The sequence below is a fragment of the Montipora foliosa genome, chromosome 2 (assembly GCF_036669935.1).
Source record: "Montipora foliosa isolate CH-2021 chromosome 2, ASM3666993v2, whole genome shotgun sequence".
Taxonomy (NCBI): domain Eukaryota; kingdom Metazoa; phylum Cnidaria; class Anthozoa; order Scleractinia; family Acroporidae; genus Montipora; species Montipora foliosa.
Genome location: NC_090870.1, coordinates 37,010,443 through 37,037,942, shown reverse-complemented (window position 1 = coordinate 37,037,942; position 27,500 = coordinate 37,010,443). Strand labels below are relative to the sequence as shown.

The window sequence follows — 27,500 nt, the reverse complement described above, 5'->3', positions numbered from 1 at the left end:
ATCGGTCACGTCCGCATTTTGAAGATATCATATACTCATGGGTTTCATTGTTGTCATCATGATCTCTAAATACTCCGCTTTCATTAATTACTGATTAAGACCAATTGCTGCTTTGGTTAGGAGAAGGACATTGACTGCTGACATCTCTTATGTTCCATTCAATCCTTCACTTCAGCAAATACATTTTGCGTAATAATAAAGCAATGAAGGGTTAAGGCAGGTCTGCACAAATTTTTAAAGATCTGGTCTAAGAGGAACCATCTTCCACGAAATAATAACTGAATCCCAAATCTTCCAAAAACAAAACAGTTATGATGGTATAGGACACGTTTTATATGAGGTATAAAGAGAATCCGAATCTCCCTCATCTTCCCCCGGTCATATTATCTTATTTTTATCCAATCTTTATCCTCTAACTTTTGAGATGAATTTAGATTATTCTATAACGCAAATATTGAGCTTGTAGCTGAATATATCTTCATATTACCTACCCTGAATAGCTGTGCTTTCTCCAGATAGTCTGTGTTTGTAACCTTGTTTTTGATTTTGTACAAGTAAGTAGTATGACACCTATAGGTTGTCATGGTAATGGCTGATCATGATTAGCGCGAGCCAAGCTTCGAGCAACCTCGGCCTGCATACAGACTTTTAAGTGAATACACCAACAGCTGCGTTGCGTTCGTAACGTTCAATTCCACCTCCGATTGTGTCTTATGGCAACGCGCGAGAAAAAGCTTCCTTTCCTAACTAATCTTCTTTTAACCCTGTTTCCGGCATACGGCAAACGTCCGGCTGAAACTATTGCTCTTAACGAAGGTGACATATTTGTTGATTTATGTGTAGATTTGCGGGTTCATTTTCATTTTTTATTGCTTATGTCTTCATTTAGTATTAACCTGCTAACATTGTTGGCTTTTTGTTAGCTTCCAGGGACACTAAACGATAAAGACACAGCCAGTGAAAGTTAGTTAATAATAACGTTGTTTGTCTGCTCACAAATCCCGATTCTCCCTTTGCCTTTTCAAATAGACCATTTTGCAGTTCTGTGCTCAGTTACCAGGCCTTGAATAAAAGCGAGTCTGGAGTTGACCTTGCTTTGATTCAAACCTCACTGCTTTTCTTAGATAAATAGACATCGTTAGCATTACAACAACATGATTTACATAGGAAAAGCAATGAAGTTTGTATAAAAGCAAGGTCAACTCCAGCCTCGCTTTTACTCAAAGGCCTGGTAACTGAGCATAGAACTGCAAAATGGTTCTATTGGCCTGTAATTTCATTAGCCTTGATAAAGGAAAGGAACTTTATTTAAGTGTCTAGTCGTCCTAGCGCTGGAGCGCTAATTGGGGACACTGTAAACTGAAATTAATAATTAGCGCAAATCAAGTCAAATGTTGGTTTTTGAGGAGAGGGAAACCGGAGTACCCGGAAAAAAACTTCTCGGTGCAGAGTAGAGAACCAACAAAACTCGACCCACTTGTGACGCTGAGTCTGGTAATCGAAGCCGGACCACATTGGTGGGAGGCGAGTGCTCTCACCACTGCGCCATCCCCGCACCCCGTAAAGAAACCGAAAAACTAAAGAGAAAAGGACACAAAAGGAAAATTCTATCGCTAACTAGTTGATAAAACTGGTAACATTTTAATTTACTTTGTTTAGTAAAAACGTGGGTTTTAATATAATATAGAGGCTCCTAAGTAGTTGAATAGGAGTTGAAAGAAGTGTTTTTCCTCCCCCGGATTCGACTGGACTTAAAGGTAAAATAAGGTAGGGTAAACAATTTTGTTAGCATGCCTAGTAGAATTGAATCATGGCCGGGCGAGTCGAGGGGAATCTGAAAAAGGACACCGGGAAATGGGATTTGTACCACTATGTCTCCTTTGGGACCATCATGATATATTTATATTTTTCTGTCATTTCCCTCACGAAAAATTGTCTTCATATTCCAGGCCCTTTCGAGGAGACGACAGAAAATGATACGCGATCTTAGAACAAAATGAACGAAAATTGATTTACTTCATTTGAAACTGAGAGCTGCTCGCCGACCGGTTGGCTCAGTGGTTGAGCATCGGACTACTGTTCGGGGAGGTCACGGGATATTAAAACTCCGCCCGGACCAACACTTAGGGTATTTAAATAACTGAGTAGAAATGCTGCCTTTGTGATGACATCTGAAAATGGTTAGACATTCTAGTCTTCTCGGATAGAGGCGATAAAACCCTAGGGCCCGTCTAACAACACTTGTTAATTAATTCAGTGGGAAGTTAAAATGACCCCATACCCTATACGCGAAGAGTACGGCATGGAGTTCCCGGTGTTGTGGTCAGGCCTCAGTTCATTCATTCATGAGTTTGGTGAGATCGCGAATGGACTGATAGCGGCTGCCAGCGGGGCCTTTATATGCTGAGTCCGGTTTTCACGCATAGATTGGTTACTTGCAAAGCGCTTGAAATGTGTTAATAGAAAATACTCTATATAAATTGATAATCGTGTACAAAGACCATTCTAATTCTGTCGTTTGGTTTGTGCTTTCAAATGCCGTCCTGAGTATCATTTGCTTTTTTATACAGAGTTAGTACTACTAACTATGTTTTCATACATCCGATCCAAGGACATGCAAATACGTATGCAAAGGTGGTTATTTTATCTTGCAAAAAACCCCTGTACCGTTCAATTATATATTATCTTTCTCTTCTATCTTTCAGTGACTTCATTTTCACGCATTTCAGCAGGTAATTATATGTTCTTCATAAATCGATGAAAGTCATCCTACTACTGATAAACAATGCGCGAATGGTATATACTTGATCACTATAGGATTGTGAATGTAATTGAAGAGAATGTTTTATTAGGGCTGAATTAAGATCGTTTCGTCCTCTTTAGTTTTACTGCCAAAAAATGTGTGAATCTTTGGCATTTGTTTGTTGGAAAATGATTCTTTCGTTTCTTTGCACTTTTTAACAAGTGTGAGACTACGATGTGGTTCCTTTAATGGCAGCTCCTGTTAACCACAAAACACACAGAACCGATCAGACGTAGTCTTTCCTGCCCCATGTTTTAATGTCGACTGAATTTATTCCTAATGCACATTCAGTATTTGATTGGAGTACGTCGCGCTATTTAAAGTGGAACATTTGTACTTGGCCGTTTCGAATCGATGTAGTTATCTGACAACATTTCCTCTCCCGTGAACTAGCGTATGCCGGCAAGCAATTTGCAATGAAAGTTAAAATGGCAACCGTTTAATGCCATCATGGGGAAGTAAACAGTATGAAACAAAGATCACTTCAATGGGCTGGTCTGCATTTGCCTTTACCGAGGCATATTCTTCCTAAGGTAACAGCGTTAGTGGATGCATCTCGAAAGTATGGAACTTCACTGTGTCTCGAGGTCTTAAGGGGTCTTAACAGGCTGCTACCCGTTTTTGCATCATTACACATTTAATTTGATCTATTTGACACCTTCATAGACTGCGTGGACAAGTCTCCATGGTGTGCCGATGCTAATTCACATTCGCGGTGCGCATTTGACATTAGCTTCAAGCTGGAGTGCCGAAAGACTTGCGGCATCTGTGTAAGTAGTTTAATAGACTGTCGAATAAAGGAGAGAATATGAGTTCCGTTTACGCAAAACGGCAAACTTTAGGTGTAAAGTTGTCTTAAAGTTTATTTCGTGCCTTTTATTGCTGGTTATCGGAAAAATTTATATAAATAGAAAGAAGAGGCAAGACTGAGAGAAGTATTATTTCCGTGGTTTATGCCCAGCGGCAACCCTTGCCGTCTACTACCATCGCGAGTTTTAGTGTAATTTGAAAGCAATATTTCTTGTTTCCTTGGTTTACCCTTTCAGTGATGATCATGTTCTTTCCTCTCTCTACACTACCCCTTAGAGTCTCGTTCTTCATCTACTGGTTTTCCCCCCTCTCATTTCAAGTACCTGGTTTTTTCCATTATTAGCTTGCTCTACATGACAGCCCGGATATAACAATCAAGGATGAAAACGATACGCCGATATTACGAGAAAATGAAGGTAAACTGATTTCTATAATTTGAAACTGAAAGATGCTCGCCGACCGGTTGGCTCAGTTGGTTGAGCATCGGACTACTGTTCGTGGGAGGTCACGGGTTAAAAAACTCCGCCCGGACCAACACTTAGGGTCTTTAAATAACTGAGGAGAAATTGCTGTCCTTGTATGACATCTGCAAATATTTATTAGTCTTCGGGCTGATAAGGACGATAAACCGTAGGCCCCGTCTAACAACACTTGTTGATTAATTCATTGGGACGTTATAAAGACCCCATACCCTATACTCGAAGGGTACGGTATGGAGTTCACGGTGTTGTAGTCAGGCCTCAATTCATCCATGGGTTGGGCTGGTGAGATCGCTAATGGGCGGACATCGGCTGCCAGCGACGCCTGTATATGCTAATGTCTGGTTTCACACATAGATTGGTTACTTGCAAAGCGCACTTGAACATGTTAATAGACAATGCGCTATATAAATCATTACCGTTACAATGACTATTCTCATTCTGTCGTTTTCTTTGTGCTTTGAAATGACTTGTATGAGTATCAGTTGCTTGTTTTATACATCCGACCCTAGGAAGTGCAAATACCTATGCAAATGTAGTTATTTCAACTTGCAAAACTCCCCTGTACCGTTCAATTATATGATTACCTTTCTCTTCTATCCTTCATATCCATTCAGTTTAGCAGGTAATTATATGTTCTTCATAAATCGATGAAAGTCATCCTACTTCTGATAAACAATGCGCGAATGTGCTTAGTTGATTACTAGGATTGTAATGTAATTGAAGGGAATGTTTTTTTTTGGGCTTAATTAAGAACGCCTCGTCATCTTTAGTTTTACTGCCAAAAAATGTCTGAATGTTTGGCATTTGTTTGTTGAAAAAATGTTTCTTTCGTTTCTTTGCACCTTTTAAAAAGTGTGAGACTGCGATGTGGCTGCTTTAATGGCTCCTGTTAACCACAAAACCGATTAGACGTAGTCTTTTCTGTCCTAAGTTTTAATGTCAACTGAATTTATTCCTAATGAACATTCAGTATTTGATTGGAGTACGTCGCGCTATTTAAAGTGGAACATTTGTACCTTGGCCGTTTCGAATCGATGTAGTTATCTGACAACATTTCCTCTCCCCTGAACTAGGCGTATGCCGGCAAGCAATTTGCAATGAAAGTTAAAATGGCAATCGTTTAATGCCATCATGGGGAAGTAAACTGTATGAAACAAAGATCACTTCAATGGGCTGGTCTGCATTTGCCTTTACCGAGGCATATTCTTCCTAAGGTAACAGCGTTAGTGGATGCATCTCGAAAGTATGGAACTTCACTGTGTCTCGAGGTCTTAAGGGGTCTTAACAGGCTGCTACTTGTTTGCATCATCACACATTTAACTTGATATATTTGACACCTTCATAGATATATTTGAGGACTTCACAGGCTGCATGGACAAGTCTCCATCGTGCGCCGATCCTAAGGCGCATCGTTGGTGCACAGGGGATGTCAAGTTCTCGTTGCAGTGCCCAAAGACTTGCGGCACATGTGTAAGTTTAATACACTGTCTAATAAGCGAGAGAATAAGAGTTCCGTTGACGCAAAACGGCAAACGTTAGGTGTAAAGTTGTCTCAAAGCTTATTTCATGCTTTTTGTCGCTGGGTATCGAAAAAAAAAAAATTATTTAAAGATAAAAAAAAAAAAACAAGACTGAGAGAATTATTATTTCCGTGGTTTATGCCCAGCGGCAACCCTTGCCGTCTACTACCATCGCGAGTTTTAGTGTAATTTGAAAGCAATATTTCTTGTTTCCTTGGTTTACCCTTTCAGTGATGATCATGTTCTTTCCTCTCTCTACCCTACCCCTTAGAGTCTCGTTCTTCATCTCCTGTTTTCCCCCCTCTCATTTCAAGTACCTGGTTTTCCATTATTAGCCCGATCCACATGACAGCCCGGATATAACAATCAAGGATGAAAACGATACGCCGATATTACGAGAAAATAAAGGTAAACTGATTTCTATAATTTGAAACTGAAAGATGCTCGCCGACCGGTTGGCTCAGTTGGTTGAGCATCGGACTACTGTTCGTGGGAGGTCACGGTTAAAAAACTCCGCCCGGACCAACACTTAGGGTCTTTAAATAACTGAGGAGAAATTGCTGTCCTTGTATGACATCTGCAAATATTTATTAGTCTTCGGGCTGATAAGGACGATAAACCGTAGGCCCCGTCTAACAACACTTGTTGATTAATTCATTGGGACGTTATAAAGACCCCATACCCTATACTCGAAGGGTACGGTATGGAGTTCACGGTGTTGTGGTCAGGCCTCAATGCATCCATGGGTTGGGCTGGTGAGATCGCTAATGGGCGGACATCGGCTGCCAGCGACGCCTGTATATGCTAATGTCTGGTTTCACACATAGATTGGTTACTTGCAAAGCGCACTTGAACATGTTAATAGACAATGCGCTATATAAATCATTACCGTTACAATGACTATTCTCATTCTGTCGTTTTCTTTGTGCTTTGAAATGACTTGTATGAGTATCAGTTGCTTGTTTTATACATCCGACCCTAGGAAGTGCAAATACCTATGCAAATGTATGTAGTTATTTCAACTTGCAAAACTCCCCTGTACCGTTCAATTACATGATTACCTTTCTCTTCTATCCTTCATATCCATTCAGTTTAGCAGGTAATTATATGTTCTTCATAAATCGATGAAAGTCATCCTACTTCTGATAAACAATGCGCGAATGGTGCTTAGTTGATTACTAGGATTGTAATGTAATTGAAGGGAATGTTTTTTTTTGGGCTTAATTAAGAACGCCTCGTCATCTTTAGTTTTACTGCAAAAAAATGTCTGAATGTTTGGCATTTGTTTGTTGAAAAATGTTTCTTTCGTTTCTTTGCACCTTTTAAAAAGTGTGAGACTGCGATGTGGCTGCTTTAATGGCTCCTGTTAACCACAAAACCGATTAGACGTAGTCTTTTCTGTCCTAAGTTTTAATGTCAACTGAATTTATTCCTAATGAACATTCAGTATTTGATTGGAGTACGTCGCGCTATTTAAAGTGGAACATTTGTACCTTGGCCGTTTCGAAATCGATGTAGTTATCTGACAACATTTCCTCTCCGTGAACTAGGCGTATGCCGGCAAGCAATTTGCAATGAAAGTTAAAATGGCAATCGTTTAATGCCATCATGGGGAAGTAAACTGTATGAAACAAAGATCACTTCAATGGGCTGGTCGGCATTTGCCTTTACCGAGGCATATTCTTCCTAAGGTAACAGCGTTAGTGGATGCATCTCGAAAGTATGGAACTTCACTGTGTCTCGAGTTTTAAGGGGTCTTAACAGGCTGCTACTTGTTTGCATCATCACACATTTAACTTGATATATTTGACACCTTCATAGATATATTTGAGGACTTCACAGGCTGCATGGACAAGTCTCCATCGTGCGCCGATCCTAAGGCGCATCGTTGGTGCACAGGGGATGTCAAGTTCTCGTTGCAGTGCCCAAAGACTTGCGGCACATGTGTAAGTAGTTTAATACACTGTCTAATAAGCGAGAGAATAAGAGTTCCGTTGACGCAAAACGGCAAACGTTAGGTGTAAAGTTGTCTCAAAGCTTATTTCATGCTTTTTGTCGCTGGGTATCGGAAAAAAAAAAATTATTTAAAGATAAAAAAAAAAACAACAGTGAGAGAATTATTATTTCCGTGGTTTATGCCCAGCGGCAACCCTTGCCGTCTACTACCATCGCGCGAGTTTTAGTGTAATTTGAAAGCAATATTTCTTGTTTCCTTGGTTTACCCTTTCAGTGATGATCATGTTCTTTCCTCTCTCTACCCTACCCCTTAGAGTCTCGTTCTTCATCTCCTGGTTTTTTCCCCCCTCTCATTTCAAGTACCTGGTTTTCCATTATTAGCCCGATCCACATGACAGCCCAGATATAACAATCAAGGATGAAAACGATACGCCGATATTACGAGAAAATGAAGGTAAACTGATTTCTATAATTTGAAACTGAAAGATGCTCGCCGACCGGTTGGCTCAGTTGGTTGAGCATCGGACTACTGGTCGTGGGAGGTCACGGGATCAAAAACGCCGCCCGGACCAACACTTAGGGTCTTTAAATAACTGAGGAGAAATTGCTGTCCTTGTATGACATCTGCAAATATTTATTAGTCTTCGGGCTGATAAGGACGATAAACCGTAGGCCCCGTCTAACAACACTTGTTGATTAATTCATTGGGACGTTATAAAGACCCCATACCCTATACTCGAAGGGTACGGTATGGAGTTCACGGTGTTGTGGTCAGGCCTCAATTCATCCATGGGTTGGGCTGGTGAGATCGCTAATGGACGGACATCGGCTGCCAGCGACGCCTGTATATGCTAATGTCTGGTTTCACACATAGATTGGTTACTTGCAAAGCGCACTTGAACATGTTAATAGACAATGCGCTATATACATCATTACCGTTACAATGACCATTCTAATTTCTGTCGTTTTTTCTTTGTGCTTTTGAAATGACTTGTATGAGTATCAGTTGCTTGTTTTATACATCCGACCCTAGGAAGTGCAAATACCTATGTAAAAATGGTTATTTCAACTTGCAAAACTCCCCTGTACCGTTTAATTATATGATTACCTTTCTCTTCTGTCCTTCATATCCATTCAGTTTAGCAGGTAATTATATGTTCTTTATAAATCGATGAAAGTCATCCTACTACTTCTCATAAACAATGTACGAATGGTGCATAGTTGATTACTAGGATTGTAATGTGATAATTGAAGGGAAATTTTTTTTTTGGGCTTAATTAAGAACGCCTCGTCATCTTTAGTTTTACTGCCAAAAAATGTCTGAATGTTTGGCATTTGTTTTTTGGAAAATGATTCTTTCGTTTCTTTGCACTTTTTAAAAAGTGTGAGACTGCGATGTGGCTGCTTTAATGGCTCCTGTTAATCACAAAACCGATTAGACGTAGACGTAGTCTTTCCTGCCCCAAGTTTTAATGTCAACTGAATTTATTCCTAATGAACATTCAGTATTTGATTGGAGTACGTCGCGCTATTTAAAGTGGAACATTTGTACCTTGGCCGTTCGAATCGATGTAGTTATCTGACAACATTTCCTTTCCCGTGAACTAGGCGTATGCCGGCAAGCAATTTGCAATGAAAGTTAAAATGGCAACCGTTTAATGCCATCATGGGGGGAAGTAAACTGTATGAAACAAAGATCACACTTCAATGGGCTGGTCTGCCTTTGACTTTACCGAGACATATTCTTCTAAGGTAACAGCGTTAGTGGATGCATCTCGAAAGTATGGAACGTCACTGTCTCTCGGTCTTAAGGGGTCTTAACAGGCTGCTACTTGTTTGCATCACCACACATTTAACGTGATATATTTGACACCTTCATAGATATATTTGAGGACTTCACAGGCTGCATGGAAAAGTCTCCATTGTGCGCCCATCCTAGGGCAAGTCAATGGTGCAAAAAGGATATCAAGTTCGCGTCGGAGTGCCGAAAGACTTGCGGCACATGTGTAAGTAGTTTAATACACTGTCTAATAAGCGAGAGAATAACAGTTCCGTTGACGCAAAACGAAACGTTAGGTGTAAAGTTGTCTCAAAGCTTATTTCATGCCTTTTTGTCGCTGGGTATCGAAAAAAAAAATTATGTAAAGATAAGGAAAAGGCAAGACTGTGGGAATTATTATTTCCGTGGTTTATGCCCAGCGGCAACGCTTGCCGTTTACTACCTTAGCGAGTTTGAGTGTAATTTGAAAGCAATATTTCTTGTTTTCTTGGTTTACCCTTTCAGTGATGATCATGTTCTTTCCTCTCTCTACCCTACCCTTTAGAGTCACTTTCTTCATCTCCAGGTTTTCCCCTCTCTCATTTCAACCAGCTGGTTTTTCATTTTTAGGTTTTAAAAGGCTGATTATTAGAAGATCATTCAAGATGGAATTCTGATTTTACTTTGCATTCTATTGTAGAAGTGATAGAGATTAAGGGCTCAATAAAACTAAACGTTGCTGGACTTAACTGATTAGAGTGTAATATGAAGTGCTAGTTTTCTACCCCATATGAACCATGTGAGCGTTAGCCCTACTAATGGAAATGGGCCTACACAAGGACAGAGAAAAACTCTGACCTGGGTGGGAATTGAACCCACGACCCTCGGGCTAGATCACTGCTGCTCTACCGACTGAGCTACAAGGTCAGACGGGAGCAGGCCGTGGGAACTGAAGATGTTAAAGTCACGGCAATGAACATGTACAAGTACAAGGAAGGGTTACATTTTTGCAAACGTTGGCCGTGTAGCACTTATATGGGTCTTATATTTCAGCTGAATTAACTGATTAGAGTGTAATGTGAAGTGCTGGTTTTCTACCCCATATGAACCATGTGAGCGTTAACTTAGCTCTACTAATGGAAATGGGCCCACACAAGGGGTAGAAAACTAGCACTTCACATTGCACTCTAATCAGTTAAGTCTCAGTGTTGAAATATAAGTGCTACACGGCCAACGTTTGCAAAACGTAACCCTTCCTTGTACTTGTGAACGTAGCTAGGGCGAGTGAAAACCACGTTTTCTTTTTTTCAGTACTCCTTGCCGACATTACGTTAATGGAATTCTTTTATTGTTTTCTTTTTGCTGTCACCCACAAAACGTCGCGGTTAAAAGCATCTCGCTCAAAACCGTCAATCGTCTCCGCAATGATCCCGAAACTAGCAAGAAATTTTGTTTATCACCAATTATTCAAAGACGACAAAAACATAGCAAACTTTCTTGTTAGAAGTTCACTTAAGTCTGTCAGTTAACCAAGTACTTTCAAATGCGCGCGAACACGATGCAAGGCGATTAAAATATATACGCCTTATTTTCAAAATGGCTGCCATTTTAGTATTCTTTTGTTTGATTGTAAATTGCCCCTTTTTGCCTCGTTCAAGGTTAAATATCTTTTAAAATTTACGTTTGAAAGCAGGCCAAAAGGGCCAATTTGCAAGGGAACAAAAGAATACTAAAATGGGGGCATTTTGGAATAAGGTGTCTATACAGACCGTTTTACGTGCAGCTCTCCAATGTCATCTATTACATAACCTGCACACCATGCAAAATGGTCTATTTAGGCGAAAGAACGAAGAAACTGGGAGACCCCTTACGCGATTGTCTTTGAAATGTAGAAAGAAATGACAAAGACGAGTCGAAACCAGTTGCACACCACTTCAATGTTCCTAACCACTCCACCCATAACATGACTAGTTGTGGCCTATCACTACATCTCGTTAACACAAAAATTTGTTTTTCAAATAGCTACAATCAACCCTCACGGAAATTCTCACGGAATTAATGAACGATTTTCATTTAATTAACCATTCGTGTATTGATGTCCACCAATGGCAAAGCTCCTAGACCTCCTTTACAGGACACAAATTACCCACAATTCTTTATATCACACTGACAAAGTAACTATGTACAAAGTGTCAACGCTGGAAAACGCTATCTCAAAAATAGCCCTTATCGGAGTAATCAGCGGTTTTGCCATATCACTCCGTCACTTTTTAGCCTGCAATGGTTGCCTCTGCGATATCGAGTTGACTTTAAAATCTGCCTCTTGACCTTCAAAGCAATAGATAGGTCTGCACCCAGCTACCTTAGGGAGTTAGTAGTGGTCAGGCCTAGGAGAATCGCTACCGTTTCAGATCTTCCAATTCTGCTTTACATGGCGAATGGAATCACACAAAAAAGATTCTAGGTGACAGGGCATTCGCAGTCGTAGCTCCTAGACTATGGAACCCTCTCCCAGAAGAGCTGCGAAGCAAGAGTGATATAAACGATTTCAAACGCCACCTTAAAGCTCCCTTTTTTACCAAAGCATTTTTAACACCTTAGTCGGACTGGTCTTAGCTTGCTTTGTTCTTATTTTATCACAATTGCATTTTAATGCATCTATCATACTAGTCCTCATACTTGGATTTCATTTAGTATTCACTGGCCTCGTTGATTTCTTTCAAGTTCTATTTATTCACAGTGTAATGCGCATTTTCATCAAACTGTTTGTTAACCTGCGCAATAGAAGTAATTTATTATTATTTATTATTATTTATTATTTATTATTATTATTATTATTATTATTATTATTATTATTATTATTATTATTATTATTATTATTATTATTATTTGTAATATTGATATCCTTCCCTTTACAATTTTTGAAACTTGCCGCGGACTGTGTCTAGGCAATACTTTCTAAACTATAAGTATATGTGTATCTCAGTGTCTCAATCTATAGAATTTCTTGATGACTTCACAATTTTGTGTGAGGATCTATTTCTGGCAGTTGGTTAGGAGTTTGTTGGTTTCGTTCTTGTGGGCTAGGTTCCGGAAGTTCTTTCTCTAGGGTGCTGTTGAAATCTCCCAAGATGTTAAACACTGTATTGGTTTGCTTCATCTCGTAGTTTTCCAGGTACTTTCTCTTCTTATACTCATCCCTGTCCTGTCGTTGATTTGTTCTACATTGCACATAGTTCCTTCCACAAGTATGATTTTTCTTTTTTTTCTTATCCATTCTCTGGTGCTTTATCTATGTAGATGGCTCTATCACAGAGTATTTTAGCTTGGTCATTTTCAATACTGCTTTTGGGGATAGTTTTGTTTATACCAGGCTTTGGAGTCATGATCGTTTTCCATGCTGTATAATGATAATAGGAAGTGGTATATCGGTCTTAACATTTTATAATGTTTTGACTTATAGATTGTTTGGGCTATAGCAGAGAGCAGCCACATAATAGATGTGGGATGGTTTCTTCTGCACTGTGGCACAGCGTGCATGTTATCTAATCCTCGTTCTTGTTGTTTCTTTACTCAGTATACTTTTGTAGGGACCAGTTGTTTTACGATGCTAGTGTGTATGCTGTGGTTTAATTTTGGTTTTGGTTTGAAAAGTTCTTTTTTTTTCAAAACCAGTTTAAATGTTTAAAACTGGTTTAACTTTCTTATGCGCATTTTAACATATTCGGATATCTTTCTGTAATTTACTTTTATGTAAGTATGTATAAAATAAACGAGAGAAATCATTTTAAGATTTTGATGATGGATTGCTGTCTCTGATGCTATCAAAGACAATAATGTTATTATTTATTGCATGTGAACAATAATTTTTAGTGTTTTGGGTTAAATGTTCAGCTTAGTGATGAGGGGTTAGGCACTTATTTTGAAAGGCGACTTTACATGTAAGGTTACGGACACTGCCTGCACTTTAGTAATTAGGGTTAAGCTCTCAATTAGGTTTACACACTTATTTAAAACGGTTAGCATTTCAGGAGGTGTATGAGAACTACAGACTGCCTTCAAATAGCGCTGATAAACAGTATTTAAATCTGCAAAGCACCCATTTCAAATAGCGCCGAGAAGCAGTATTTAAGTCTAAGCACCCAATTTAAAACGGATAGCTTTTACTGCGAGTTACATACATACATACTTTATTGCATAGCTCCCCCCTGGGGGCTCTTCCGCCATACATGAATATGAAATATTAAATTACAAAAACAAGAGATCTTCGTTTACAGCAGAGATAACGTCTTGAACTTTGTTTGACGGGAACCCGAGGAAGATTTTTGTGTCATCCACATAGCCCATAGGCTTGCAGTGTTTTGGGACTCGAAGGAGATCATTTACATATAATGCAAACAGTACTGGGCCCAAGATGGATCCTTGCGGTACTCCGACTGTTAGGGTAGAGGGCTGGACAAGGTATCCTGAATCTTAACGACTTGTTGACGTTGTGACAAATAGCTCTCAAACCAGGCACACGCTAATTCCGATAAACCAACGTTGCGAAGTTTGCGCAACATCAAGTCATGTCGAATACTATCAAAAGCTTTGGACATATCCAAGAGAACAATAACAGACATCTTTCTGTGATCCATGTTATTTAGCAGTTCGTCTGTGAAATAGAGTAATGAGGTTTCGGTTGAGTGAAATTTTCTGTTTCCGCTTTTGCATTGATGTATTATATTGCTTGAGTCGAGGAAATTGACAAGCTGTGAGTGAGCTGCTCTTTCACATACTTTAGATAAAATAGGTAGTAGTGAAATTGGTCTTGTGTTGGCAGGCTCCTCACTGTCCCCTGATTTGAGAATTGGAACAATTTCTGCTTTCTTCCATTGAAGTGAAGTGGAAAACTGCCCAAAGAAAAGGAGTCATTTATAAGACTAGTTAGGATAGGAGCTATGACTGGTGAACTATCTTTCAGAATTTTTGCATTTACTTTATCGCAACCGGGAGCTTTGTTAGACGGTAAACTCCTAATAATCCTGCACACATCGCCCGTAGTGATGGAACGAAACGTAAACAAGGTAGTATTATTTTGACCAGAGCTGTGAATGGATTCACACGGATGAATTCCCTCAGTGCCTCGAATGTTGAGATTGTGTTCTTTAGCAAGATTCGTGGCTTTCAAAGCTGTCACTTTTCCCACATTAGCATAAAATTCATTGAGTTTATTTGCCAGAAGGAGTGGATTTTCAACAGCGGCTAATGGAGCGTTTTTCTTGGAAGACAACGGTTAAGAATTTTCCAGATCGAGTTGGAGTTTCCATTCGATTTTAAAATTTCAGAACGAACATGTTCTTTTTCAGCAAGCTTGATTTCCCGTTTGACTTCCTGACGAAAAAAAAAGCGATAAGCATTCCAGTGTAATTTGTCGTTGGTTTTCATCGCCTTTTTATGCCACATATCACGCGTGTTCATTAGTCCTTTGATCTCTGGTGTAATGAATGGATTAGGCCTTGAATTTATCCTGATTCGTTTGATGGGGGGCGTGCTCGTCACCAAGACCTGAAGAAAAAGGCAGTTAAAGGCGTTTACTTGATCGTCAGGATCATCAAAAAAATATTAGCTATATGGAAGGGAACATTTGCCAAATCATCAATAAAGCCATTGCGATCGTAGTTTTTATATGTTCTCGTGGTTACAAATGTGTTCCGTGGCCTTAGTGTCTTAAACTTGAGTGTTAAGCTCACCAAACTATGATCGCTAATTGCAGACTGTATCACATCGCAAGCGTAGATAATATTTTCGTTTCGTAGTCAGAGCAACATCGATGAGTGATTCAGAATTTTCGGTTACTCTTGTTGCGGTCTTAACGAGTTGTGTTAGGCCAAACGTCGAGCAAAAGTTGATCAACGCGCGACCCCCAGGATCAGTTGTTGTTCCAGAACATTACAGTTAAGATCTCCAAGGATTAGCACATTTAAGCCACGTAGCAAAGAGTCAACAAACGTCTTGCTTAAGTCTTCTAAGAAATCTATTGGGGCATCCGGTGGTCTGTAAACTGTGCAGAGAAGAAAAGATTTAAATTTCTTATACTGTACATTCATCCAAAGCTGTTGAAAATTGGATTCAGACATTGAGGACCATTTTTCAATCACCGAGGCCTTATAAATGTTTTTTACGTAAACAAGTAATCCGCCACCTCTCTTGTGTAGCCCTCGATCTTGCCTGAAAGTCGTATATCCTGGAATAAGAATATCCGCGTCACATATTGTAGAGTCCAACCACGACTCAGAAATTGTAAAAATGTCGTACTTGTTATTGATAATCATGTCTTTAAGAGGTGGAAATTTTCCCGAGACGCCACAGAGCGTACATTAAGATGGGCGACGGACATGAGATGTTTTCGATTCTTCGTTGCTTGATTTCTGGTCGATTTATTGCCTTGATTTGTAGTTTCGTTGCTGCCAGCTTCTCCTCGTGTGGAGGGCCCAGGTTGCGGGTGAATGTCCCATGGTCGTTTGGCCACGTTTAGACCATTTGCAAATGGGAGACCTTAGCTGTTGACACCGCGACGAAATTAGGTTATTAGAACGACGAGTTAGGGTTATTCTGCCCTCTCCAAGTGTCAGACACTACATTCCAGGTAAGGGATTGGCACGCATTGTAGTGATTGGAGTAATCAGTTATTTGCAGTGTTTAAATTAATTAATCTCAAACAACCGTTGTCTTGGTTTTGGGTTAAGGGCCCACAGACGGATTTTTTCGCGCGTTGCTAAGGAAGTGAAATTTTACTTCCGGTAACTGACGTCATCATATCGTGAGCTGACCAGAAAACCCACTCACAAGCAAAAATCACCACACGAACTATTCTTTGCATTGAAGGTTTTTCCTCGCCCTTCCTCGCGCTCGTTCTCAGATCAACTGCGCATGCGTAAACGAACTGACTTCCGGTTTGAGAAAACCACTGCCCACCGGTGGCTCGGTTGTTTGAGCACCGGGCTGCCCTATGGGAGGTCGTGAGTTCGACTCCGGCCGGACCAACACTCAGGGTCATTAAATAACTGAGGAAAAAGTGCTGCCTTGTAATTACATCCGCAAATGGTTACATCCGCAAATGGTTAGAATATCTTCCATTTTCAATGGTCTTCTCGGCTAAGGACTTTTTTAAACCGTATGGGTATTTCCGTCTCACAAATATCTTTCCATTTTTTCCGGCGGTACAAATTTCAAACCACTTCTTTCACATGTAGGAGGTAAAAGGGGTTTAGTTTGTAAAGAAGCTGTACGTGCATATTTGTGTCAGTGAGGACGTGAAATAAAGAAAAGCGTTTATCAACTGAGTAAACATGTTGATGGTAAATTGACCACTGTAAAGAAACTTGATTTTCTGTAAAGAAATTTGAAACGTTTCGCGTGTTGGCCCTTCGTCAGAGCTAAACCCTTTTGTCTTTCAAAAGTAGGAATACTTTTCACAATGAAACAACAGTAATATTCTTTAATCATTCCTTTGGCAACATAACTTCTATAATACAAGATTCATAAACATTTGTCTCTGAGTAAGTAACTACATTACCATTAAACGTAACAATGGTATTATTTGTACTGTTACAATATTAATAAACTAGTTTATCTTGAACGAAAATTAGTTACTCATTTTGCAGAATGGCCTGTTTACAAGCTGGATGTAAAGGAAATTTCTTTGAAATAATTGAAAATAAGGTTAGTAGCACTGCACAGGTTGAATGTTATAGGAGAAATAAGTCATTGGACTTCTCCAAACTTGGTCACTACTCTGGTTCTCGATCTCAATTATTTTTTCCTAAAAGAATATTGGGGTACAAGGATGACATTTTACATCAAGTCGATCGCTATCAAGGAGAGGAATTGTTGGAACTGCCATTGGTTTTTAGGCATTTTCTGTGCATGAATGGATATGTTGACAACTTTCTGGCTGCTTTCTGCATAATTTCTTGAAGCCACGTTCCGTAACTTGCTGTTAGCTGTGAGAAATTCGACTGTGTGCTCGGGACAAGACTTGAAACAGTTCCGTTTTGCGGTTGCTGTAAGCGGATTTCCTTCGAGCTATAATCTGTTGTTCCCTTTTGTTAATTGTTTCCTGAAAGGCGGAGTTGCTTCTCTATTTTTCCTTTCAAGAAATGTTTGGCCTTGTTGTAAAAAGCATCTTCTAAATACCAATTTTTTTTCTGAATCTTTTTTCTTAAGGTGGCCTCTATTTCTCTGTAGAAATCGATTTCATTTAAGCAATTGCATCAATTGCTTGAGTTGTCAAGTGGATTAAGGAGTAGGCAGCAGATCTAGAGGTAGGGAGTGCAATATCAAGTTCTGGTGAGTATACAGAAAAGTCTTGAATTATAGGAAATGTTTGTGTGAGTAGGGTTGTGTGGAGGGGGTGGGAATAAGGGGGGGGGGGGGGATTGTGAAAGAAGGGTGGGGTAGGATAGAGGTACTGGAGAGGATCAGGGAGGGGTAGGTGAGTAGAAGGGATGAAAAGATATCTAGTTCCTTTTAAACCCCTAAAAAAACCAAGCCCCAGTTTTCTTTTTAATTACACGCCCCGCCCCCCTCCCCCCCCCCAAAAAAAAATGCCTTCTAGTCTTTTTGTCAATGTGGTTGCACGTTCTTTTATTATATCATCATCATCATCATCATCATCATCATCATCATCATTATTATTATTATTATTATTATTATTATTATTATTATTACTATGCGTATATGATGCTATGGCGACCTGTCGTGGCGCATTCCCAGTCTTCACTTCAGATCGTGAACTATGGCACTTACATGGTGACAGTTAACGCGTTAGGTGCTGTTTTTCATATGATACTCATTGGAATACTAGCTAGATCATTTGTGCATGTGCAGAACAAAGATCGCCTCAGTGAAAAATGGAAACCGTATGGGTGCAGCCTCACTTTGAGTGAGGGATCTAAAGGCCTGCTTCAGCAGTATGGTGATGAAGTTCCCAAATGAGGTGGGAGCTGGCTAGGACACAGCCCTGCTTTGCCCTGCTTCGAATGTTGAATGCCGTAGAAATAGAGCCACCGTGCCAACAGAGCTTTTCTTTACTCGAACGAGAAAGAAAGGACTCTGCAGAAATCATGTCAACTCAGTCTTTATTGAGTATGTGCAAGCCGTTGCTTGGAGACAGTTTCAAATCCTGGCCAAGTCTCGATCGCACTCCTAGACACCATATTGATTTTGGTACTGAAGGCTCAATTTTGACCTTCGCCTTGTCAAGAATATGATGCGCGCGCTGCCTAAACCGGTTTGACCGGAGTGACTAGCCCAGAAACTTGGGCTGCGGCGACTTAAAAGACTTAACACGATTTTTGCAGAGCTCTTTTGCTCGCCCTATGGTGAGTTTTAGAGAGGCTCTGCTCGTATGGTGAAGTAGAGCCACCAAACACCACAAATCCTTTCATGTTGTTATAGAAAGATTTGCTGACACACAGTAGCTTCAGAAGGCAGCCGATATTGGAGAGGATCTTGAATATGCCGTCTTTGTTCACTGGGTCAAAGGCCTCGGTGAGGTCAGTGAAGGACATGTATAGTGGCAGTCTCTGCTCTCTGCATTTCTCTTATAGTTGTCTGATGGCGAAGATCATGTCAATGGTGACGTTTGGCGCGGATTTACAGGGTCAATGAAACACAATCACGACAAAACATTCAACAACAACTGTTAAGAATCCCAACTGTCCGGAGTCAAGCTAGTTGGCTATTTACAAGTGCAGCTGAGAAGTTGAACCAGGGACTACCTGGAACAGTTTCAACCAGTGATCAGAACGTGTCTTGGACCCGGGATCCCCGGATCTCAAGGCAAGCGCCCTAACCACTGGGCCACACTGCCTCCTAAAACCCAGGCCAAGACTCCACCGCGACTTTAGGTAAACTCTTTGCGCAAGCACCTGAAGACCCTTCTGGACAACGTCTCTTGAAGAGTTGTCCAATGATGCTGAGAAGTGAGATGCCTCGGAGTGACGATGTTTGCGTGACTCATATCGTGTGGCACCTCCCTTTCCCTCAATCAAAAGAAGAAGATTTTATAAAGCTCAGTGAAGGCATCACCTTTGCAGCATTTCAACCTCTGCTGGAAAACCACCCTTTCATGGGGCCTTTACGGATGCGAGTGAACCCAGGGCCTCTTTCATCTCCTTCTCCTTGGGTTTTCTATCTAGCTCCTCTAGCACAGGCAAGCACTAGATTGCGTTCAGGGCCTCTTCAATCACCACATTTTCTCTGAATAGATCGGAGTACTGTTCTACACAGAGCTCTATCTGTTTTTCTCTTACATCACCTGTAGCAGATTTCAAGGGGGTTAATACTGAATAGGGAAAAGCACCACCTTGATACCCTCATACATTAAAGTTGCCTTAAAGTTGTCTGTGCGATTCAGCAACAGCGCAACAGTCTGAATGCTTCTGCAGAGCTCCAGCCAGTAGTCATTGGCACATTGTCTAGCGCATCGCTGTACAATACTGCGTGCAGCCTGGAATGCCTTCAAGTTGCGCTCGTTACGGCAAGATTGTTATGCAGTCGTCAGTGCTTTCAGTCTTTTTCGCTTCTGGTGCCATCTTCTCTACAAGCGCTAACAACCAGACTTTAAAGTGCTCCTCTAAACCAAAGGCGGAAATAGCTGCGCTGTGGACTGCATCCCTGAAGTGTTTCTAATTATCTTTCTCCAACACTTCATGAAAGGAGTTTGGGAGGGATTTCTCAAATGTGATTATGAACTATGCCACTCTCTGCTCTGCTTATCATGTGTCTCGCTAGTATCGATGCTCGGTTTTCCTTCTGTCTTCTGTAATTAAAAATTTAACTTTTACTTCCATCAGTTAATGGCCATAACTACGCACTCCCTACATAAGTCATTGCTACCTTGCAAATGGACAGTTGCGCCGACGTAATTGTAACGATAATTGTAACGATGGACTCACTTCGTCAGCATCTGAGTAATGCATAAAGGTCACCATATACTGCAAGTTTTCCATCTATTTACGCATTTAGAAAACGAGAAAACGCAGAAGAACGGAAAGATGACAAAGCAAAGCCTGCCTACTAGACGTTCGAAAAATATTCTAAAATTCAAGATAATAAAAACATTCCAATCAAATTTTCCTCTTATGTTTGGCTCTTAAAACATCCTCGTATGTTTATTCTATTATTGCAAATAAAGGTATCTGGAAACGTAGGCTTGATAAGTTTCCCCAAAATATTCTGCTTTACGTGTCTTACGTATAAGCTTTAATTTCCCAGACGGAGGGACTGACGAGTACTTTAAAACTACTTTAAGCGATCAATTGACAAGAAATCCCTGTAAGTAGACCATATCGAGAACCACAAAGAAAGAGGATTTATTCATTTTTGTTTTCTCACGGCAACCGCCATGAAAAGAATTCACGCAAACAAACACACAAAAAGGGTAACAGGGGGAGCATTGTGCTACAACAGCGCCGAGGTGATAAAGTTTGCCATATCGGAAGATTTCTCTTGAATACTCGAGAATGAATACTCAACAATGTCGCTCGTTGTAATTCGTTAAATCGAGAATCATATACTCACTCTTTTTTTTTTTCGAGACTTGTTTTCTCTATTCTCAATTGTATTCGTGCACTTCAACCAATGTTTTGTTCGGGGGAATGCATGATAGACTGTAAGGCCACGAGCAAACTAAGAACAACAGAGACTTAGATCACATATCTTTACTAGCATATAACAGTTATTAAGCAGACGTGTCAAAAACATACTTTAAACGTGTCATTCTTTGAAAGTTGTTTGAAAGAAAAATGGAGATGTTCAAGTTCATCCTGTTTTCACTTTGCTTTCAGTTCCCTTTGAAGGTAGGATTTAATTGTCAAGCTTGGGTGACCTTGGGTACGAGCTTTCTCCTGCTCACGAATATTCTCTTGTTCTTAGCACCTTTGCGTCTGCATTTGCGGTCGGCATTGTTGTGTTGCTGGTAAGAGCTCATTCTTCGGTTGATTGAATTCCCGGGATGGAATCTTTGGCTCTGTTCTGGAAAAATTAATGGCCGCATTTGAACGTCCAAGTGGTAATAAACACGTAAGCGAATTCCTAACGTGCATATATCCACGATTAAAACGAAAGATGCGGGAGCTTGTTGCTTAACTCGATTCATCATAGCTTTCATCATGGATTTTATTCAGTCTTGTAACAGATTGAATATTTTGATTGCCTAAACGTTGCATTTCAAAGTTATGGGCGAGGAAATTAACAGATTCAGAAAATAAAACATGAACAAAAAAAAAGTTATTTCTCTTAGAGTGTTTTCTGTAACTGCCATAAATTACTCCCTGGAAATTACTTCATCAATCTCAAACCCCCCTCCACTTTCCCGCCTAAACCAAACCTTATTAAATTTGAACGTATCAGGCTGTCACCGTAAAATAATTTCTCATAGGTTATCTGTCGATCAACGTCAATTTCTGTCATCAGTTTCGTTACCGAAGGGACCTTTGGCACCCGGGGTATATCTTCAAAAGTCACTTTTTTACAAGCTGATTTCTTCTGCGCAACCTACTGACGCGGTGCGGTAGGAGGACTTGGTAATTTGTGGACCCGTTTTCTTTTAGAGAACGGAGACGAAAATACAGAAACTAGAGAGCAGCCAATCCCATAAATCTGACGTTGTTTTGTCATTTGTTGTTGACGGAAATTCCTGGAACACTGCTTCAGCCGACTTCACCACAAAACTTGACGCATTTTAATGCAAAAAGCGATAAAACACCACGGTGTTTTTGGTGTGTTTTGGGGACGATCAATACCAAAATAGATGATAGATTAATCCCAAAATCCGATAAGCAAGCTGCAAAGGGAAAATAAATGAATAGCTGAGAATGGACCGTTTTGTTTTCTGAGAAGCTTCCAGAGAAAAATTCAGGCCTTTTCATAACGCACTCGAAGACACTAATTGTGTAAAGGGGTATCATCTCGTGGAAGGCCAACGAAAATCTGTCCTGCTTTTCTTTGATGATCATATCACATCAACGGTCAAATTTAGCCTCTAAATAAGCATTGCAAGAGAATCAGTGAAAATGATGCAATGGTTTTACCTTACTTCATTTCTCACGCATCCCAGATCTGACCGTCACCAATTCTTTTAAGGCTCCTAGCGAAAATAAGGTTGTTAATTCTACCACCTTTATTAATATTGTCAAAATATGGAAGCATGCAAACATTTTGATGTTTTAATCCTCATTGAAACACTCGGGAAAGTGAAGGAACATCTGAAGATGTGGGTATTCAGATATAGGCTAAAGGCACAGCCACGTTGTTATGTTGCGAGTGTTCTCCGGCATTTCTGCGCTAAACCTGCCCTCCGGCACCCTAACTTTTATTGATTAAGAGAAGAAACTGCATTGACTACTGAGTTCCTTGGAGTTATTTAGTTCGCAATTAACCCCATTTTCCATTGCAGGATGATTGCAAGTTATGCGGATCAAAATGTAAACTAACATGTTATTTCCAGGTCTGGACGACCAAGGACACGATCGTTTGTCCATAGACCAATGAAGAAGAAGACGAACTTTTACGGGATTTAGAAGGTTAATAAACTCCAAGTTATAATAATATGTACTTATTGACTGAGTGGGAGGGCCGGACGGGAAAATATTTGGCCAGAGGTCATGGCGTACGGACCATGCGCAGCGCGATACGTGCTCCATAACCGAAGGCTAAATATTTTCCTGTCCGGCTCGACCTAAACTAATCAATAAATACTTCATCATATGGGCTCTTTACGCTATTCATGAGCACTGCTATTTTCTCACTGAAATATTAAAAGCATTTTTCGGGCATTCAAAGTAATCCGAAAGTAGGAATTCGTCCTCGACCGATTCTATGGGCCGAAACTTTGATTATTACGGATAGCACAAAAACACTAATTCAACAATTGCTTATTATAAAATGCTTAAAGAAACCAAGCGTCAAACTTTAAAGTTCCTTGATCTTTTCGGACAAGGAAAAATTTGCAAGGTGTGATTAAAAATTGACTAGCGCTCTAAGCCAATAATGCACTGCGCGCCTAGCTTTACAGATTCCGCGTGAAATGGCAGATCACTTACTGATGCATTCACTGATTCCAGAAAGATTTACTTAATCTTAACCAATAAGAAGACAGCCAATTGATGTTCTTTTTTCTCATGTGCCTTAGACCTTGCGTCCATGTTAAAAGACCAACAAAAAAGGAAGACGACCTAAAAGATGCTATCTATGAAGAGAATGAGGCGACGGTAATGGAAGATGGTAAGGCAGAAGTAGGTGAGGTTACTAACTTGCAAGGCTGAGTTGCTGTAAGCGTTGTTAACACCAACCATCGGTGAAGTAATATTAAATCCTATAGGTTATCATGGGACTTTTACACTGGTCAGTGCTAACCATCTCTCGCCCTTGGTCGACGACTCTTGAAAATATAAATGTATGTACACTCTTGAAAAGCATCAGCGGAAAGCAACGAAAAGGACAGTTCATTGGACGTGACTTACCAATCTTCCGTCTTCGATTTTATCCTTTCTTGTGTAACAACAATCCAGACAGGATGCTACCAGTTAGTTCAGAGAGGCTCAACTTCATAGTATATATGACTCACATGAAAGGTATCAAGCAACACTGCACAATGAATTTGACATTTATTGGTGTAAGCTCAAAGCCACATACATTTGCGGTCACCACGTGCAGGCTCCTGACTAAGAAAGTATGAATGAAAAACACGATCTATGGAAAAATCAATTATCGATAAGAAAAATATTTAAAAATAGAATGTTATCAGTTCAAATCGTTAAGTGCATTTCAGTCATCTTATCGGATCTGAACAACGACAAGATAAAACTCAGTCTCTTTCGTTCGTTCGTAGTCATCAATTTACGTTTTAGCTGACACCGATGTTATGAATTCTTGAGAGTGACTTTGATTTTCTATTAAATCACTCAAATTTTTTAGGTCAAAAAATGCAATTCGGCGAGTACTAAATTGAGACATATTCATCACCTTGCTATATCCCGGTTACTAAACCTACTAAAGATAAACGCAAGACGGCCATCCTTGCATGAACGAAAGCTAACCGTGAGGGTATTAGTCCTAAAACAATAAATTGCGCTTATAGGGACGGACACAGACGCGCAGCTGAGAAACAGCTTAAATTCTCAATCAAGCATAGCCCATCTCAAGTGAGGGAGTTGGTTTTTGTTTTGATGGGGGGGGGGGGGGGGGGGGGGGAGCTTAGTACACAGTACCCGAAAAGGAAAGGAACTATATTTAAGTGTCTAGTCGTTCTAGCGCTGAAGCACTAATTGGGGGGGACACTGTAAATTGAAATTAACAATTAACACAAATCAAGTCAAGTATTGGTTTTTGAGGAGAGGGGAAACCGGAGTACACGAAGAAAACCTCTCGATGCTAAGTAGAGAACCAATAAACTCAACCCACATAACAACGCTGAGTCTGGGAACGAACGCGGACCACATTGGTGGGAGACGAGTGCTCTCACCACTGCGCCATCCCTGCACCCCAAGCATAGCCCATCTCAAGTGAGGAAAAAACCTTTCGGGGCAGCGTGGAAAATCAAAAAACTCAACCCACATAGGACAGACACCCACGCAGGAAATGGAAGATGGGGTCTGTAGTAGGAGAGTGCTTTTACCACAGCAGCAAACGTGCACCATAAGGTATTAAATTAAAGCATTGATAGTGACAATCTGTCTATTACCAGTTTTTTTACGCTTTTACTTGACCTTAGCTTTTTGCGCGTAGATCGGCGTGAAGTAACATATGGAAAAGTAGGCTGTTTCAAAGATAACCAAGCCGATCCTCGGCCTTTGCCAGAGCTGTTGGAGGATTTAACAGGAGAAATAGATTGGTATGACCTGGATAAGGTTAAACAAAAGTGTGCTACACTTGCCAAGCTCAAGGGCTATACATATTTTGGAATGCAGTCTTTAGGACAGTGCAGGAGTGGACAACATTCCGAAAGCACTTATAACCAGGATGGAAAGTCATATGGTTGCCAGAAAGGTTTGGGAGGTGAAGGCGAAAACATGGTCTTCGCGCTCGTTTCCGCGTCACGTACGTACCTTTAATATATCCTTCAGTTCGTTATCCAACAATCGGGTAACTACTTTATCTTAGAGGTCAAGAAGGATCAGTTCACTCTCTCTCTATCCGTTTTTAATATTGTAGCCGACCAAGAGAGGGGATTAGGGCCAGGATATGTGAAATTTTGCAAAGGTTCTTTGAAGTCTCAGACGTCGGTTTTCCGTGACTAATCCAGTCTGCGACTTTACATAACGTTAGGGAGCTTAAGCACGCACGTTCTTGAGATGCGGACGGTAACCGGAAATGAGCTGTTTTCACTTTTAACAACCACATTTACATTGCTGAGTATTTTTTCTCCATTAGAGATGATTATTATAACAAATCTGGGAGACACCACCGTCCTGGCACGCGAAATGCTCTCTTCCGGTTGCCGTCCGCGTCTCAAAAACGCGCGTGCTTAAGCTCCTTAATGTTATGCGATACCGCGGACGCTGTCACATTTATCTTCTGGTGATAGGGCGTTCCCGCTTTGGCTTGTGCGAGGCGTTATCATAAACGACAATACTTTTTCGAAATTCTAGTTTTCAACTGAAATACTATACGGGGTCTTATTCTCAGTGCAATGGAGATCTTTCTAAACATTTCTATTGCGAACATTCACCACAGGTGTAATAAACACGTACACGCGTTTGATTCTACACTGATTTGAATAAACTTGAATGTAGCTTAGCAGGTTACGGTCCAAAGACCTAACGTTTCGACACTCCTGTCTAGTGTTTCCATTCACGTGGGGTCATTCAATCGTAACTTTCTGAGCTACACTGTGACATGTTGCGTGACACATGCCATCGGTGTGCAAAATGAAAGAGAACATGTGCTCGCCATTAAAAGCTTGTTGTTGTTGAGGACATCTTGATAAATACATTCAAATATATTCAAACCAGAGTACCATCAAACTATGTCTCAATGATTGTCAACCAGGCTCAGTTGTTCGAAGCGTAGCTAGCACCGGCCAGGGTTTTGATAAAAACAGGCCTAGTGGCCCGCGGCCCGCGACGGCCCGGAGGTCCCGTGGCCTAGTCCTAATTTTCCACAGTTTTTTTGTCCAGCGGTAAATCCACGCGCATGCACAGACCTGCGTCATGTTTGGGCGTGCAAAATGGACGACAGTGAGTTTGAAGTCGTTTACCATTTAATCATTTGAATCCTTGTTTCTGTTTGTTGCATGTTGTTCAGATAAAAACGTTTTCATTCTCTGTTCATTCGTCTCTTTTTAGAAACCGATAGCACAATAGAGGACTTTCATTATCGAACGATGTGACTTATTTTCAACCCATACTTTGAAAGTGGAAACATCATAAGTTATGAGATATGTGAGCTAAGAATTTTTTTTTTAAGTTTTAGAGTTACACAAATAAAGCATGCAAACGCAAATCTACCGCCGCCCATAACTGTTGCCTGCCATTACACAGAATTACCATAAGATCATCTGATTACAAAGTGAGAATGTGATTGCCTAATAAACTGACAAACGCAACTCAGTGACAATACGAAGTTCACATATCTCATTATTTCGGTTATGAATGATTTCAATCTCAAACTGTGGTTTGAAAATAACTTACATCGTTTGAGAATGGACTTCCTCTCTATCGGGTTCTGTAAACAGACGGATAGACAGAGAGTGACAACGTTTTTCACTTAGCAACATGCGACAAAAGAAACTCACCGTCGTCCATTTTGCACGCCCAAGCCCGATGCAGATCTGTGCATGCGCGTGGATTTACCGCTGGACAAAAAAACTGTGGAAAATCAGAACTGGGCCACCGGGCTGCAGGGCAGTGGGCCGCGGGCCGCTGGGCTATGGCGGGCCGTGGGCCGCGGGCCTGCTTTTAGCAAACCCCGCCGGCCATCCACTGGATAAATCAATATCGACTGGATAATTTAATTGGTTGTGCTTGTGTTTATCCGCCGGATAGTGATTTATCCGGTGGATAGCGGTATCCACTTTTTGAACAACCGATTTTTGTACCCTGATTGTTTCAACCTTTTAGAACCCGTGACAACTCCGCCTGTGGGAAACAGTGTTGCAACAACTCAGCCTCAAGAGTTGTCTT

At 40.6% G+C, this 27,500-nt stretch overlaps 2 protein-coding genes across 3 annotated transcripts in view; both read left to right on the top strand.

The window, feature by feature from the left end:
* Positions 1 to 27,500, top strand: part of LOC137992989 (uncharacterized) — an 80,987-nt gene that overhangs the window by 41,509 nt on the left and 11,978 nt on the right. Inside the window, exons 2-5 of one of the 2 annotated variants that reach the window (XM_068838629.1) lie at positions 22,826 to 22,901; positions 23,510 to 23,601; positions 25,105 to 25,416; positions 27,438 to 27,500. The exon at positions 27,438 to 27,500 is cut by the window's right edge and continues 9 nt beyond it. In XM_068838629.1, coding sequence (XP_068694730.1) covers positions 23,592 to 23,601; positions 25,105 to 25,416; positions 27,438 to 27,500 — 385 coding nt within the window. In that variant the 5' untranslated portion in view covers positions 22,826 to 22,901; positions 23,510 to 23,591. Of the gene's footprint in view, positions 1 to 22,825; positions 22,902 to 23,509; positions 23,617 to 25,104; positions 25,417 to 27,437 lie in introns of both variants that reach the window. The other variant, XM_068838627.1, reaches the window with a different exon arrangement.
* Positions 2,270 to 10,074, top strand: LOC137991608 (uncharacterized). Its single transcript, XM_068836666.1, has 10 exons — positions 2,270 to 2,354; positions 2,706 to 2,732; positions 3,470 to 3,573; positions 3,957 to 4,029; positions 5,441 to 5,565; positions 5,951 to 6,023; positions 7,437 to 7,561; positions 7,953 to 8,025; positions 9,453 to 9,577; positions 9,961 to 10,074. Exons 1-10 carry the CDS (start codon positions 2,270 to 2,272, stop codon positions 9,973 to 9,975), a joined length of 825 nt encoding a protein of 274 aa, XP_068692767.1. The 3' UTR covers positions 9,976 to 10,074.